Genomic DNA, 15,052 nt, shown 5'->3' on the forward strand with positions numbered 1-15,052 from the left:
CAGGACAACTATTCCTGCCTGTCGACCTGGCAGGGCTGTGCTGAGCCTGAAATGGGGCATAGGAATTTCCTGGAGAAGTTTAAAGTGCCATGCATATACAACGCACTGTTATAATTATAGGTGGCTGCATTTGTAGCTTGCTGTGCCCGGGTGGGCACGAGTCTGTCCAGATGCAGTCCAGGAACAGTGGCATGTGAGTCAGGTTTCCGTCCTGCTGCCTGTTCACATGTCCCCCTCCGCCTCCGATTTGGGGTTTCTGACTCAGACCCCCTGAGATTCCACTCGCTCTCGGGGAGCAGCTGCTAGGCGTGGGGAGGAAGAGCGTGAGACTCGTATTTTCCTACTTAGGTCACTTGAGCAGGTCACTTAGACTTTGTATGACTCAGTTTATTTGTCTGGAAACTGGGAACAAGGAATCCTGCCCTATTCACCTCACAGTGTTGTTGGTGGGGGGGTGTTCAGTGAGATAATGGAGGTGATGCAGAAGTAGGCAGGTCGTTTCTGGCAGGTTTGGAGGCATACATACACTCCCACGGTGCCAGCCTGGGGCAGAACACCTAGGAACCTCTCTGCCCCAAGCATGCCCACTGACATGGACTCCTGCCAGGTGGTCCTCCCAGCACGCAGTGCTCCCAGGCAGGGCTCCACTGTTTACGACACATTTTTGCAGATACCGGCTCTCTGCCCCGCCCTGGCAATCCCGTGAGGTTTCCGCCCCATCTTGTCAATCGGAACCAGGCGAGGCATGTCGAGGGCGAGTGACAGCCCGGTGCTCTGGGCCGCCAATGTAGAGCTTCTGATGCGACATGCTGCTTGTGATGCCATGTGGCCATCTGGGTCCTCTGCCATCTGAGGCCGAGTCTGCACCGGGAGCACAGCTGGTCCATCTGGACCCCCTCCCCGCACCAGCTCAGGGCCATGCCCCTGCACGCACAGGCTGCCTTGGGCAAGGGTGTTATTGGCGCAGGCCAACAGCCTCTGCCATGTTGACCCAATTTTTGCACAAGGCTCTGTGGGCTGCAGGGGACCTTCGGACCTGGAGGAAATGCCCCCATCGGCTCCCTGTGCAGGTGGTTCGTTATTTGTAGCTCACTCCCTGCTGAAAAGGGCTTGTAAGTTGAAGGCCTCGACTTCCCCCTTGCAGCCACAGAAGACAGAGGCAGAGAGACCCGGAGAAACAAAGTGGGGGGTGGGTGAGGGACAGCCCAGGAAAGGCGGCGTGGCCACCTAGAGAGCCGGAAAGTATGTGGGAGGGCGGCTCCAACCCCGACCTACCTCCACCACGTGAGAAGAAAAGCCGGTCTGGGACATCTCCAGCCCGAAGGACGTCTCGTTCTTGTTGGTGCCTAAAACAGAGGGACAGAAAGTCCTCAGCTGCACTCCCGATTGCTTAGCGCCACCCACCTGCAACCCCATCCATGGCACCTGTGTCCTGGGGCACCTCCGGGGAGGTAGGAGGGGGCCCTGAGGCAGCCCACACAGGGAGGGCACCTTCCAGGTGGCCGTGGCTTCACTATCAGTAGCCCAGTCACTGCCGCAAAGGGTTTGGGACAAGTTATATGACAGAGCATGTATGCCATAATGTCAATATAGGGGAAAGAGCAAGAAAAGCACATGGAAAGAAACAATCTCCATCGTTGGCAAGAAATGGAAATTCCATTTCTTTCCTCACTTCTCTCATTCCTATTATTCACCAGATTTGGTTCCAGATGCCTCTGGATGATTCCCAAACATTGAATCGAACCCTCGGGAGGGGGACCTGTCACCACCCCAGATTTGCACAAGTAACCCATGTGTGCTGAAAGCCCCTCCCCATAGAGGGCCTCCCGGAACATGTCACCGGCACTGATCTTCTCAACACCCAAAGGCAACCATTTCTGGGAGAAATACACTCAGCTGAGTATAAGTTCTGGCGGGAGTGTTGAAACTCAGGTTCAAAGTTTCTATTCCTTTATCCTTGTGGATGAGGGCTGCTTTCGTCTCCTCATGGGTCTGTAGCTCATCTTTTCCAAAGTGCTGCAGACTGCTCGGGCTTGTCCACACTGCTTTTTATCTCTGTTTACCATCCCCCCCATGTGGCCCAGCCCCGTGTTGGGAGGAACGGCTATAGCAACACATGGCTCAGAGGAGATCCGTGCCATCGAAACCGAAGTTTAAACAGTAAGGAGAGGGGTGCCTGGGTGGCCCAGCCGGTTGAGCGTCCGACTTCAGCTCAGGTCGTGATCTCACGGTTCGTGAGTTCAAGCCCCACATCAAGCTCGGCGCAGAGCCCGCTTCAGATCCTTTGTCCCTAGCTCTCTGCCCCTCCCCTCTTCACACTGTCTCTCGTTCCCTCTCAAAAATCAATAAACATTAAAAAGTTAAAGAATGAATAAATAAACTTGAATTTCAGACAATCAGCAGATAATTTCCTAGTATAGGTCTGCCACAAACACCGTATTTTATATTTGCTAAATATGGCAACATTAGTTCAAAGCCCGTCTCTTCCCAAAGCTGTGGAAGCTTTGGCAAGTCACTTAGGTCCTATGAGCTTCCAGTTCCTCGGTGGTAAAAGGAGAATGTCAGCAAAGCCACCGTCCAGGGCTGTCTGTGAGGTCCAGCACAGAATACCAGGGCCCTATCATGAAGGGATAGCTCCTGCTAAAGCTTTCTGTGTTGTGGGCCTGGATCTTGCTCTATGGGGTTCACCTGGTGTGAGCCCAGGAGCGTAGACCCCTCTTGGTATGTACCCCTCACCTTCCAAGCTGAAGATCCTGTCCCCCAGGGCATCAACAATGTCCTTCAGGGCCGCCTCGTCAGTAACGTTGAAGAAGTGCTTGTCATCGGGGTCACTGGCGATGTATTTGATCTCATTTAGAAAAGCTTCTGGATTGATCCCCCTGCGGTTGTAGTAGCCCAGGACCTGCCAGGGAACGGGGGCAGGGCGACAAACCAGGACTTGGCACAGACCTCCCCATAGCCCCGCGGCCCCTGACCCCGCGTGGCTGGAGCCCTTTTTGGTTGCCATGGGCAGAACTCGGGGTCCCACCGGCATTTTGAAACAGGCTGTTTTGTAGGGGGCAGATAAGGCCCCTGTTCTAAGATAGGGTTCTGGGGGCTGGGTCGCTTGGGGGTGTTTTCTTGTGTTTTGAAGGTTTTGGCAATGGAGGAACTCTCCCCCAACCCCCAGCCTGTCCCCAACTGTTGCAGATAGCCCTTGACAGTGCTGAAAGAAAATTCCCAAGGTGCTCTTTAGGAGAGGATGAAACAAGAAGAGGCCCGTCCGGGGGCCTGGGCAGCTTGCTCACTACCCAGAAAATGCCCCTGGGAGTCCCCAGGGGTCTGACGGTAAAGCCTCTAGGGGCGGAGGGTGGGACAGGTGGGGCAGGACTCACGGCCACAGCGTATCTGGTCACGTTGTCTCTCTCGCTTTGCTGGATCACCTTCTCCAGGTCTGGGCTGTCATGGGACTCCCCATCTGTGATGACAATCATCACCTTCTTGGCCCCTTTCCTTCCGCCTTTCTGGAAAGCCTCTGAGCTGAAAACAGAGCACAGGGGGAGGGTCACAAGAGAGATGTAGGGATGCAGCTCCCAGCGATCCTCCAGAGGGGCTGCTGCAGATGTGGGGCCGAGCCCCCTCACCTCCCCAGGGGAGCAACCCAATAGGGTTTGGATCTCAAACCAAAGAAGAAGCTGGGTTGAGGTGCCCACACTACTCATTTGCCAGCTACTCAGACAGGTCATGTATCTGCTTGTCTTTAAAAAGTAACTTTAAAGAGCCTCTTTAGGGTCCTGACCATGCTGTTTTGGGCAAGCAGAGGGAGCAGGTGGGTTTGGGAGAAAAGTTCAAGGTCAGATGGAGACCTTTAGACACCCTAAGTTAGTGGCTCAAAAACCCAGCTATATATTAGAATCACCGGGGGGAGTTAAAAAAAAATGCCAATGGCTAGGCCCCACCCGGGCATGTAATCAGCATCTCGGGGGCATTGCCTGGAAATCAGGCCATTTTTTCATTAAAAATTTTTTAAAATGTTTTTATTCATTTTTTGAGACAGAGAGAGAGAGAGAGAGAGAGAGAGAGAGTGAGTGAACAGGGGAGGGACAGAAAGAGAGGGAGACACAGAATCCGAAGCAGGCTCCAGGCTCTGAGCTGTCAGCAAAGAGCCTGACGCAGGACTTGAACCCTCAAAGCACAAGATCATGACCTGAGCTGAAGTCAGATGCTTAACCAACTGAGCCGCCCCGGTGCCCCATCAGTATTTTTCAAAAGAATGAATACCGGGGTTGAGAACCACTTCCCTACATACTGAAAAGGTGACAGGCCACAGTAATTCAACACCCAAACAACACTAATCCATAAAATACACATAATGACATCTGACAAAGTTCTGCTTTTCCCCACAAGGACTACTTTGATTCCATTTTGGGAATGATTAAATATCAAATTCCATGACAAATATTCCTCTCTCTTGCTTTTTACTTTGTTTTGTGCCTGGAGCAGGTGCTTGGCCTGCCTCTCGGGCAATCCAGCCAAGGGCCAGGGGCCTGGCACGCTGACCCATGATGCTGCAGAGAGGCTCTTACAGCTGGCAACCCATTTCAGAAGCATGAAAACTGGCTGTGGAACCATTCTGGCTCTTGGTGCCTCTGTGGACAACCCTCCTTTAGATCGTGAGGTTCTGAGTAGGACAGACATGGTCTGAACTAAAAATCTGGCCCAGCAGGTAGAATTTTCCAATAAGGATCTAAAACCAGATGCTTCCCTTAGATTCTATGTTGACTCCCTTGGGGTCTGACCCGGGGAGTTAAGCTCTGCAATGCTAGGTTCAAGCTCTGTACCACACGAATCTCTTGTTACACGGAAGCTGATGAGCTTGACATGCATGATTTAGATGTTGACGAATTCACAAAACCTGGAATAAGTTAGTTCAGAGCATCTTCAAAGCTCCCAGTGAAGAGAAACAGACCATCTGCCATTCTCTCAGCTCTATGATGTTGTGGATATACTGACTTAAAAAAAAAACCAAAAAACCCTTGGGGGCACCTGGGTGGCTCAGTCGGTTAAGCATCCGACTTTGGCTCAGGTCATGATCTCACGGTTCATGAGTTCGAGCCCCACCTCGAGCTCCCTGCTGTCAGCTCAGAGCCCAATTCAGATCCTCTGTCCTCCCCTCTCTCTGCCCATCCCACCCCCCTCTCTCAAAAATAAGTAAACATTTAAAGAAAAAAAAAAAAACCTCGTATTTTAATATGAGCCATGAACTGAAGGAGGCCAGAGGCACAGTTGACATGACTACAGCGACTTTTGAGCTTAAGCCTCACCCAGTGGAGCAAGATCTCTGCTAGTTCATCAAAGGAGATTCTAGATGTTTCCATAAACTCATTGAAGGATCAGGCTGAGGCATGAAACTCCATATAAAAAGTATGGCAGGGGAAAAACAGGTTTTATTATATATGGAGTCAAGAAAAATTTTACGTTCATATTTTCATATAGTAGAATTGTGTGAATATCTGTATGCATTTGTAATGGGGTAAATATTGACATGATTCATCAGATTTAAAATTGTGATTTTCTACCGAGTAAAAATCCTCGGATTTATTCCTTTGCAAATCAGATTATAAGTTCCTTAAGAACAGTGAGAGACTTATACTTACAACAGTTTCCGTGAACCTGGAAGCCAGAATGATCTATGGAAAAGTAGGCCATTTCCTGTCTCCTTTCTGCTCAAAATCTTCACTGGCTCCCATGTCTCTGGGGTCCTGAGAATGGCCCACCAGCCCATCGTAATCTGGCCCTTTTGTCCTTCTGTCCTTCCAAGCCCTTCTTCCTGCTTGCTCCCCTCAATAAAAAGTGTTGAGTGAGCTCAGTTGGAATGACATCATTATCCCCATGGCCCCCAAGTCATACATGACTATTAGATTCACCTTTATGTGCATATCTGATGAAAACACTCTCAAGCCTAAGACCCTTCCGTGGCCAGTCATGGTTGTTCTAGCTATGACATTATCATCCTCACAATCTGGCTTCAATACCCCCTGCCCCAACACGAACCTCACACCATGCTCAAAAGGCTCTAAACATAAGGATTCCTTGAGTTTCCCCCTCTTCTACCCTTAGTCAGGAGGAATGTCTCCTTTTCACCTCTCCTGATTGAATCCTGGGGTCTTCCTGGGACAAGCCAAATGCCAGCCCCTCTTGGCAATCCTTCCTTGGATCCTACCCTCTCATCCTTACTGAGTTAGACTGATGCTTTTCAGAGTTTCCCTATTGGTCCAGGAACCACAGATTACCAGCTTTGATAACCTCTCAAGTCCATGGCCTGGATCTTTTTACTTTTTCAGGTGCCCAGAAAAAATGCATCGTGAATAAGCAAGGAGAGCATTTTCCCTTAAAACACACCCCCTGTAACTTGGGACTTGGCAGGCTGAGAAGATCAGATTTCAAACCTCATTTGAGGTGCAGACTGCATAGCCCAGTGGTGCTCATGAGTCACGACTGGATTCAAACTACTTGCCGGATTGCATACTCGTAATCGTTCTGGGGGTGGTCGGCTATACCCCTGTATAAGTCACTTAGTTCACGCTGAGGAAGCAATAGCTCAGTGGGCATGGGCTTCCTCTGTTGCCCCAGCAATTTCACAAGGGCCTGATGGGGGCCCCAGGGACTCATCCCAGTGACAGCAAAACAGCAAAATGGCCCATTCCTTGTGAGGATGGGTAAAAGCCATCGTTACACAGAGGAAGGTTCCTTTAGGAAAAAAGTTTGAGCAAGTTTTATCAGCAAACAGAAGTTGATTAGTGGAGCCGTAACTTAATCATAAAGAATTGTAAGGTTGGAAAAAAATGTAATTGTTTGACCACATGAAATCTCCTAAGTAGCTCCTAACTCCTAAGTAGCTCTCACACTGTGGAATTCTGTTAAACACGTCAGCTAATCCTATGTGAAGTGGGACTACCAGAGAATGAGCCTGTGGTCTCAATGGCCATAGTGGAATTCATGTCTATAGGTGTAAAATGTATACATTTAAAATCTATATGCCTTAGGAGTTTAGGCCTCAGCTTGAGAGATCTTGGGGAATTGCTTCTAAAATCACTCACCGATTTCAGTGGGGGTGAGCATAACGTTTTGCGTAATGGCAGTCTCACTGGAGCCAGCACAAAGCCATCTGTGAGGGCAACTTCTAGAGGTAACCTTCATTATCATTGTGAGTGAGTTCGGGTGTGATTTTTAAGGAGGCAGCCTTGTTACTCCACAACCTCAGAAGTTAGACTTACCCGTGTTCCTCACACTCCATTGATGACAGATACTCCACAGGAAGATTCTGCCCTCATGGAACCTACAAACTTTTTATAGGGTCTCTGCGGCACGGCCCATTTTCCATAGTCGTTTGCAACAATACCTCCCATCCCAAACGTTCTTCTGTGATGTAACCTCTCCATTCCTCCATCAAGGAGCAGAGTCAAATGCTCTTCCCCTAGAATCTGGGCTGGCCTTAATGGCTCACTCTATCAGTAGAATACGACAGAAGTTATAGCTGGGACTTTGGGGGCTAGGTCACAGGCAATCTCAGAGTTCCTGTGTGGGCCCGCTGGAAAGCTCTCTTGGGACACTCCCTCTCAGAGCCACATGGCCACGTGTGGGTGCTCAGGTCACCAGCCCACACTGAGCTCCCAGCCAACAGCCCAGAGCAACTGCCAGCCACATGGGTGTGCCATTTTGGAAGTCCAGTCCAGTCAGCTCCTCAGATGACAACAGTCCCAGCTGACATACCAGACTACCACCACAGGAGAGATGCCAAGAGAGAATTGACCAGCTGAGCCCAGCTAACCCCCAGAGATTTGAGGGGTTAATAAATTATTGTCTCAAGGTAGGGAATTTTGTAGAGGATTGTTATACAGCAGTATGTAACTAGCACAGTTATCTGAGATTTAAGTAGATTATTATTATTTCTATTTGACTAGGATCTTTTTTTTACCGAGCAAATTCGATGCCAAATGCTGTCCGGGTCTCTGTTCCTCCTCTCTGCTCAATGTGGCTGGCGGCTTCTACCACATCTCTTACAGACCTGTAGTCATTGAGGTGAAATTCATGCACCACGTCTTCTCCATACTGGACAACCCCAACCTGCAAGGCAGGGGAGAGGACGACAGAACATCTTGGTCCCTGAGAGCTGGACCTTTGGAGGTGAGGCTCCCCAGAGTCATCTCTCTGTCTGTGACTGTTCAAAAATGAGGAAGGCTGGAGAGTACTTGGGTAGAGCAGCAGTTCGGGAAAGCTCTGGGAATGAATGGATGGCTTGGTGACACAGGTGGAAGGTGCCTCTCGAGAGGGGAGGCTGTGATTTAAAGAAAGGCCCAACAGATTCTGTTTCTTGCTGGAGCACAGAATTGAAGCCTAAAATATTAGCAGCCACGTGGCTGGAGCATTGTGGCATTCTTCACCAAACGCTGGAACTAAGTTTCCTCAAAACTTAGAAGAGAAGAGATTCTTTTATCCCCAAGGCTGGTAAGATATAGACAGTATTCATAGCCTCGAAGTAAACAAAAAACCTTAAAAGACTTACAGGGGGATTAGAATGAGAAAGCTTTCCTGTTGGATGGGGCCCGAGTTTATCTGGTGCCTTTCTAATGCTGGACATGCACCCACCATATCCTAAAGATGATCTTCCAGTCATGAGGAAACTCACTCCCTTTTTAACAGCTGTGGTTGCTACGGAATAATTTCTTAGATTGACTTGAAATCTGCCACCTTGTCCCTCTTATATGTCAGCCCTCACTTGGCTATGACCTCCCCCTGAGTCTTCTCTCAAGATCAGTGTGTCTAATCCTCCCGTGCCTCACTCGGCAGGGTTCTACGTGACCTTTCCTACCTTCACTCTACCTGGTTACCTGGCTAAAGTCTTTCTTAATAGGTGTCATCTATCCCGGAAGATAGGTTTGACCAGTGAAGTGGGGCCTCCCCCAAACTGTCCCCAGATGTGCCCAGCAGAGTTGGGTGTCCTGGGCTCAGGGCCTGGCACTGACCCTTGCACCTACACCTTGCCAGCACATGCAAGGATGCGCTCCTCCCTGACCCAGGGTGGCGTCTTCCATAGGTTTGGGGAGCCCTATTCAGAGGAGGAGAGAGTCCCAGAGATGCTCACCTGGATCTGCCCAGGGCCGATGTAAAACTTCTTCAGGATGTTGATGAGGAAGTGCTGGACCTCCACCCAGGGGTAGATGCTGTTGGAGCCATCCAGGACAATGACGATGTCCATGTAGGTCTGGCACCCTGGGAAGTGGGGACACGGTCATGGCTGCCCAGTGAGTCAGCGTCTGCTTTCAGTCTCTGATCCTCCAGATGAGTGCCCAAAGGACAACAGAAGAAGGCCCCTGTCATGTGTATATAATTCCCTTACCTGGGGAGCTGTCCTTGGGCTAGTGGCTGATTTGGGCGACAGGAATGATGAGCCCAGGAACTCCTGGCTCAGCTCAACCACTCTGTGCTGGCTGTTCGAACCAAGCTTTAATTCAGCCTGATTGCCTCCACTCTTCATCAGGGACTAACCTGCCACCGGCTGGGTTAATGCTTCTGAGGCAGCCATCCTGCCCGGATCAGTAGCTCCCTGTCATTTGTTTTACTGCAAAGGCAGGCTGCACTTACCACATTTAGTCCAAATGAATGAGTTTCACTTTTTATGGTGTGCCGGCTAAGACCGTGGGATTCCGCACCAGACTGTCTGACTCCTGGCTTGGCTGAGCACTAGCTGTGTGACCTTGGGCAAGTAACCTAACCTCTCAGGGTCAGTTCTCTGCTGTAAAACAGGTGTGACGATAGGAGAGGGTCGTCCTGAGGAATCAAGGAGACGAGGCTTGTACAGAACTGAGCGCAAAGTCAGTGCTCAAGGAATCTTAACTGACCCTCTTTTCATTTTTTTCCCCCTGTGTTTTAAAGCAAACTACTCTGTGAATGTGACAATGACATCATCGGGTCAAGCGTTTGTGCATTTATCTCTGCTCTGAGCATAAAGGTTTCTCTATATTCTCGTAATATTAACATCGCGTTACAACAAACAATAAAAACCAACAAAGAAACGTTGGTACCGTAACAAATGCAAAAACCTCCTTTTAAAATCTGAATAACTTCGTCCTCTTTGTCAACAGTTGGGGTTACTTTGCAATTAGTTGTCCCGATGTGATGTGATATACACTACACGACATTATATCATGTGGAAATACTGGGTATCTGTTGACTTTTACTGGAGAATTTTCACACTGTTGTAAAATCTACTTTATAGCAATATGGCAGAAGCCTTTTGTGTGTTAACAATTCCAGTAACTCCTGTAGCGTGAAGGTGCACTCTGATGAAGTCAGTGCCCACCAGAGACAAGAAGGTGCAGGCTTTGTGTCTGGGAGGGCATTTTATTTTTTTTTTAATTTTTTTTTTCAACGTTTATTTATTTTTGGGACAGAGAGAGACAGAGCATGAACGGGGGAGGGGCAGAGAGAGAGGGAGACACAGAATCGGAAACAGGCTCCAGTCTCCGAGCCATCAGCCCAGAGCCTGACGCGGGGCTCGAACTCACGGACCGCGAGATCGTGACCTGGCTGAAGTCGGACGCCTAACCGACTGCGCCACCCAGGCGCCCCAAGGGAGGGCATTTTAGAAGCGTTTGGGTGACTGGGAAGCTCACAATCACCTCTGCTTTAGAGTCGTATAGACGTTCTTGTCCCCACCTGCACACCGTGTGCAACATGTGATGGCCCAATACTTCTGGGCTGACAGCACCAGATAGCTTTTTCCTTTTCCAGGCTGGTTTAGCTCCACGCCTGTGGACCAAGCAGCTGTGCGGTGCCAGTGGCCACAGTGGTGACCACGGCAGCAATTCCTTAATTAGGGGGAGTTCCTAATCTAGCGGTAGGAGCCAGGTTTCTCTTGTTTTTTAAGCCATCTTTATTATTAGAATGCATTTATTACTGCTGATTTCTTTCTTGCAATTTCACATTTTTCTTTTGAATCATCTTGAGAAGAACTTTGCTTTACATCTGTGGCTCCTAAACAGGGCTGAACACTCCGGTGAACACACACACACACACACACACACGCACACTCACACATACACACACCCTGGGGCTTGTCCCAGATATACTGAGTTACAGCCTCCAAAAGGGGTGCCCTGGGACCTGTGCTTGATAATCTCCCAGCCAGATGAGCAGGCCTCCATCAGAGGAGCTTCCGGAGGCCTGGATGGTCATATGTTGGCCTGTGGTGAGGTTCCCTGTTCACAGCTCATGTGACTGACCTTGGGCCTCCTCCCCAGCCACAGCACCTTCTTTCCCTTGGCCACTCTGGGAGCATAGAATCAACACTTCCTCCTTACCCTTAAAAGAACCACTTTCCAGCCCCTGCTGGCTGATGCTCCCTCCCCCCACCCCACCCCCCCACCCCCCCATGCATCATCCTTCCATCTCTGATTGGGCCGTGTTGTTTGCAGGGAGGCTGCTGTTAGCCAGAGGTGCTAATCCCCTCACCCTCAATAAAACGGTTAGCAGCTGCTTGGGTGATGGTATTCAGCTCAGAGGAAACAGTGAGGCTCGGAGCCAAGTAGTTTGGGCTTGCCGGAGACAAGGTCTGAATATTTTTCCCCGGATTTTCTTGGCGGGTGGGGAGTGAGTGGGAGGTTTTGTGTTCCATGAGGCTCTGGGCAAGCGGGGTGGAGCCTCCTGATATCCAGGAACACCAGTTAGAGGGGACTGTTACCAGGGATAATTCTGTTTTCCTTGGCCTTCCACCTACAGGCAACTGCATTGCACAACATCAGAGGGCACCATTCACATTGTAGTCTAAGTGAACAACGTCCCCAGAGTTGTGCTGTGCACAGCTTGCCTGCTATACGTAGCTGGCCTAGCACCCCCTCCCCCACTCACAGTGGGTTTGCAGTGAGCCTCTCTGGTTGCCAGGATTGTCTTCATAACCTCGGCTCACTTGCCGCCCGCCATCACTCTGGGTAACCCGCAGGTTCTGCATCAGGGCAGGACTAGTCACAGTTTCTGGAGAAGGGTGGAGCTAAGCAGGTTCTGGATCAGGGCGGGGCTAGAGTCCCGGTGCGGCTTTGTGGTGGTGATCAGAACTCAGAGCCTCCCGTGACTGTCAGCCACCCTGCATGGATCTACAGATTTGAAGCTACTTACTTTGGAGAGCGGGGGCCACCGTCTTGGCGAACCTGAAGTTGGAGTTGACTCGTGAACACATCCCGGTGGTGTAGTAGGAACTCCCACACTCGTGAGACCAGAGGGGGCTGCAGGCCTGTGAAACACAGTCCAGACCCCCAGTCAGTAGGGGTCTCTGGGAGGGTCCAGGCCCAAAAGCCTTTGGCCCAGCCTAACCTCCGTGACCCAAAGCATCCTCTGACTATTGGTACTCCCAGGATTTAGAGAGTCTTCTTGGAGTCTAACTGAATTCTTTCTTGCCATAATGTGTTCTAGTTCCCTTGGTTTCGGGTGGAATAGAGAAAAACTAATTTTGGAATCCTCCTTTGTTGTATTTTCAAGGGTCCCATTCTTGACTCCATCATCTAGAGTTATGACTCTTCCCTACCTGCCCACCCCACCCACCACACAGGATCATCCATGGGAGTGGACCCTTCAAGGTCACTAGAAGAGCCTCTCTGAAGATGTCACCTGAACGTCCTTACTGAAAAGACTTCCAGGTCCCAATAACATGCCCATGCCTCTTCATGGGGAAAGAAAAAAGAATGTTTCTGCTTTTTTTCCCTGAAATTTGCTACCCAAAATATTGATGTCAGCTCCTGATTTAAAGAATGATAAGTCCTCAGAGTCAGGGTCATTACAAATGAAAGCCCAACTCCATGTCTCCATTTTTGTACTGTGCCAGGAAACGCAGGACTAAAGTTTGTGCTGTAATTTCCTTTGGTTTGGAAAAATAATTATTCCACTTCTAACCTCTTTCTTTGATTAACTTTCTTTTTGTACTCAGATTTTAAAGGTTTAGTTTTACCTGTGTCCTTTGTTGAAGCTGTAGTAATTATTTCCGGAAGTATGGGGAGAATAAAGAATAGGAGGGTGGGTGATGGATGATGGCTAGAGGGATAGATGGATGGGTGGATAGATGATGGATGGATGGATGAATGGATGATGGATGGAGGAATAGTGGATAGATTATGGATGGTAGGTAGATGCATGATGGACAAATGGATAGATAGATGGGTAGGTAATGGATGGATGGGTGAGTGGATGGATGGATGGAAGGATGGAAGGATGGCTGGGTGGATGGATGATGGATATCAGATAGATGGATGATGGATGGATGGATAGGTAGATAAATGATGGATGGATGAGTGGGTGGATAGATGATGGATGGGTGTAGGAAGGGATGGATGGAAGGATGAATGAATGGGTGGATAAATAGATGAATAGAGAGACAAACAATTGGTTGGGGGATGGACTGATGAGTGAAGGGTGAATGGATGAATAAATGAGCGAATGAGTGAACAAAAGTTGCTATTTATGGGTGCCTGAGTGGCTCAGTTGGTTGAGCATCCAACTCTTGATTTTGGCTCAGGTCATGATCTTATGGTTCGTGAGACTGAGCCCCGCATCGGGCTCTGCACAGACAGTGCGGAATCTGCTTGAGATTCTCTCTCTCCCTTTCTCTCTGCCCCTCCCCCTGCCCACACTCTCTTTTTCTCTCAAAATAAATAAATAAACATTTTATAAAAGGTTTCTTAACCAATGCACAGGGACTTAACCAATGCACAGAAGCCCCAGAGGGTATATCACACCATCCTTCTTGGGCTTGCTTGCATCCCACCTTGTGAAGCAGGTGAAATCAACTTGGTAGGAGCATGACAAGGAGCCTCAGAAGGAAAAGGGAGTAGCAACAAAGCCCCTGACAGGTCTGCCTGTGGACAGGACCCAGGGTCTTATTTGCCCTTGGCTGGGATGGTGAAAGGCTGTGGGCCAGCCATACACCGAGACATCTCGTGGCTTTCCCTGGCAGGGCTACTGTGCTCTCCGTAAGCCCCTGAGCATCCCAGTCATCTCGTTGTCCTGGTGTTTGGTGATCCACACCCTGGACGTTCCATCTGTCTGTCTGTCCAAGGACAGCCTTGGACAAGAACGAAGAGTGACACAAGCCCTCCTATCTTAAAATGAGTGGCTCATTTTATTGGTCTTTCTGGGTAATTTTTCTCTGAAATCCTCTCTTGCAGCCATTTCTAGAACTATCAGTCCCAGCAGGATCCTGTTTTGAATCCCCAGCATCATCCAGCTCGTGGTGGCAGGAAGTAGGCAGTGCCCACCATGATACCTACACCCACATTTGCTGACTGCGTGCAAAGTGCGCATGCACTCGCGTGGGCAGGGTGCAGAGACCTGAGAGCAGCTGTTTCTGCCCCAGCATCACGTTTACACTACTCACTGGCTTATCAGCTCTTCCCTGACCAGCATTAGGCCCCAGCAGGGCACGAGCTCTGTTGACTGCTGACTCCCCAGTGTCCCCAGCACTTTCTCCCTCTGCTTTCTTCCTTGCTAAGACCCATTGTCTCTTCTTTATCTATTTTTTAAATGTTTATTAATTTTGAGAGAGAGAGAGAGAGAGCAAGAGACAGAGAGACAGAGTGCGAGCAGGGGAGGGGCAGAGAGAGAGGGAGACACAGAATCTGAAGCAAGCTCCAGGCTCCGAGCTGTCAGCACAGAGCCCGACGCGGGGCTTGAACTCACGAACTGTGAGATCATGACCTGAGCCAAAGTCAGACATTCAACCGACTGAGCCACCGTGGTGCCCCCATTGCCTGGTCTTTAAAAGCAAATTGAAAACCTCCTCCAGAAAGCCTTCCCATTTAACTCCGGGTGGCCATCACTCTGTGTTTCTTCCCTCAGTTGTACTAAATCTGTGTTTTCTACTTATGGCTTCCCTCCAGAGTCTTCTTAGGGTGTGTGGTATTTCTCTGATTGAACCTGGAGCACAGATTTGGGCTCCGCCTCAGAGGAGCCCCCTCACCCCCTGCCTCTCCTGGCCCCAACCAAGGGGTCTGGTGGGGGGGCAGGAGGGGCTGGGGCTTGGAGAGAG

At 49.8% G+C, this 15,052-nt stretch overlaps 1 protein-coding gene across 3 annotated transcripts in view; it reads right to left on the reverse strand.

Moving 5' to 3' along the window:
* The window catches only part of ITGA11 (integrin subunit alpha 11), a 129,486-nt gene that overhangs the window by 43,502 nt on the left and 70,932 nt on the right, over positions 1–15,052 (reverse strand). For 2 of the 3 annotated variants that reach the window (XM_086711036.1, XM_086711037.1), the window contains 6 exons: positions 12,154–12,268; positions 9,125–9,252; positions 7,958–8,106; positions 3,375–3,519; positions 2,737–2,902; positions 1,276–1,346 (listed from right to left, as the gene is read on the reverse strand). In XM_086711036.1, coding sequence (XP_086567162.1) covers positions 1,276–1,346; positions 2,737–2,902; positions 3,375–3,519; positions 7,958–8,106; positions 9,125–9,252; positions 12,154–12,268 — 774 coding nt within the window. Of the gene's footprint in view, positions 1–1,275; positions 1,347–2,736; positions 2,903–3,374; positions 3,520–5,636; positions 7,927–7,957; positions 8,107–9,124; positions 9,253–12,153; positions 12,269–15,052 lie in introns of those variants that run through there. The other variant, XM_086711038.1, reaches the window with a different exon arrangement.

This window comes from Puma concolor, chromosome B3 (assembly GCF_028749965.1).
Source record: "Puma concolor isolate L17-30 chromosome B3, mPumCon1.1.hap2, whole genome shotgun sequence".
In the NCBI taxonomy this organism is placed as follows: Eukaryota; Metazoa; Chordata; class Mammalia; order Carnivora; family Felidae; genus Puma; species Puma concolor.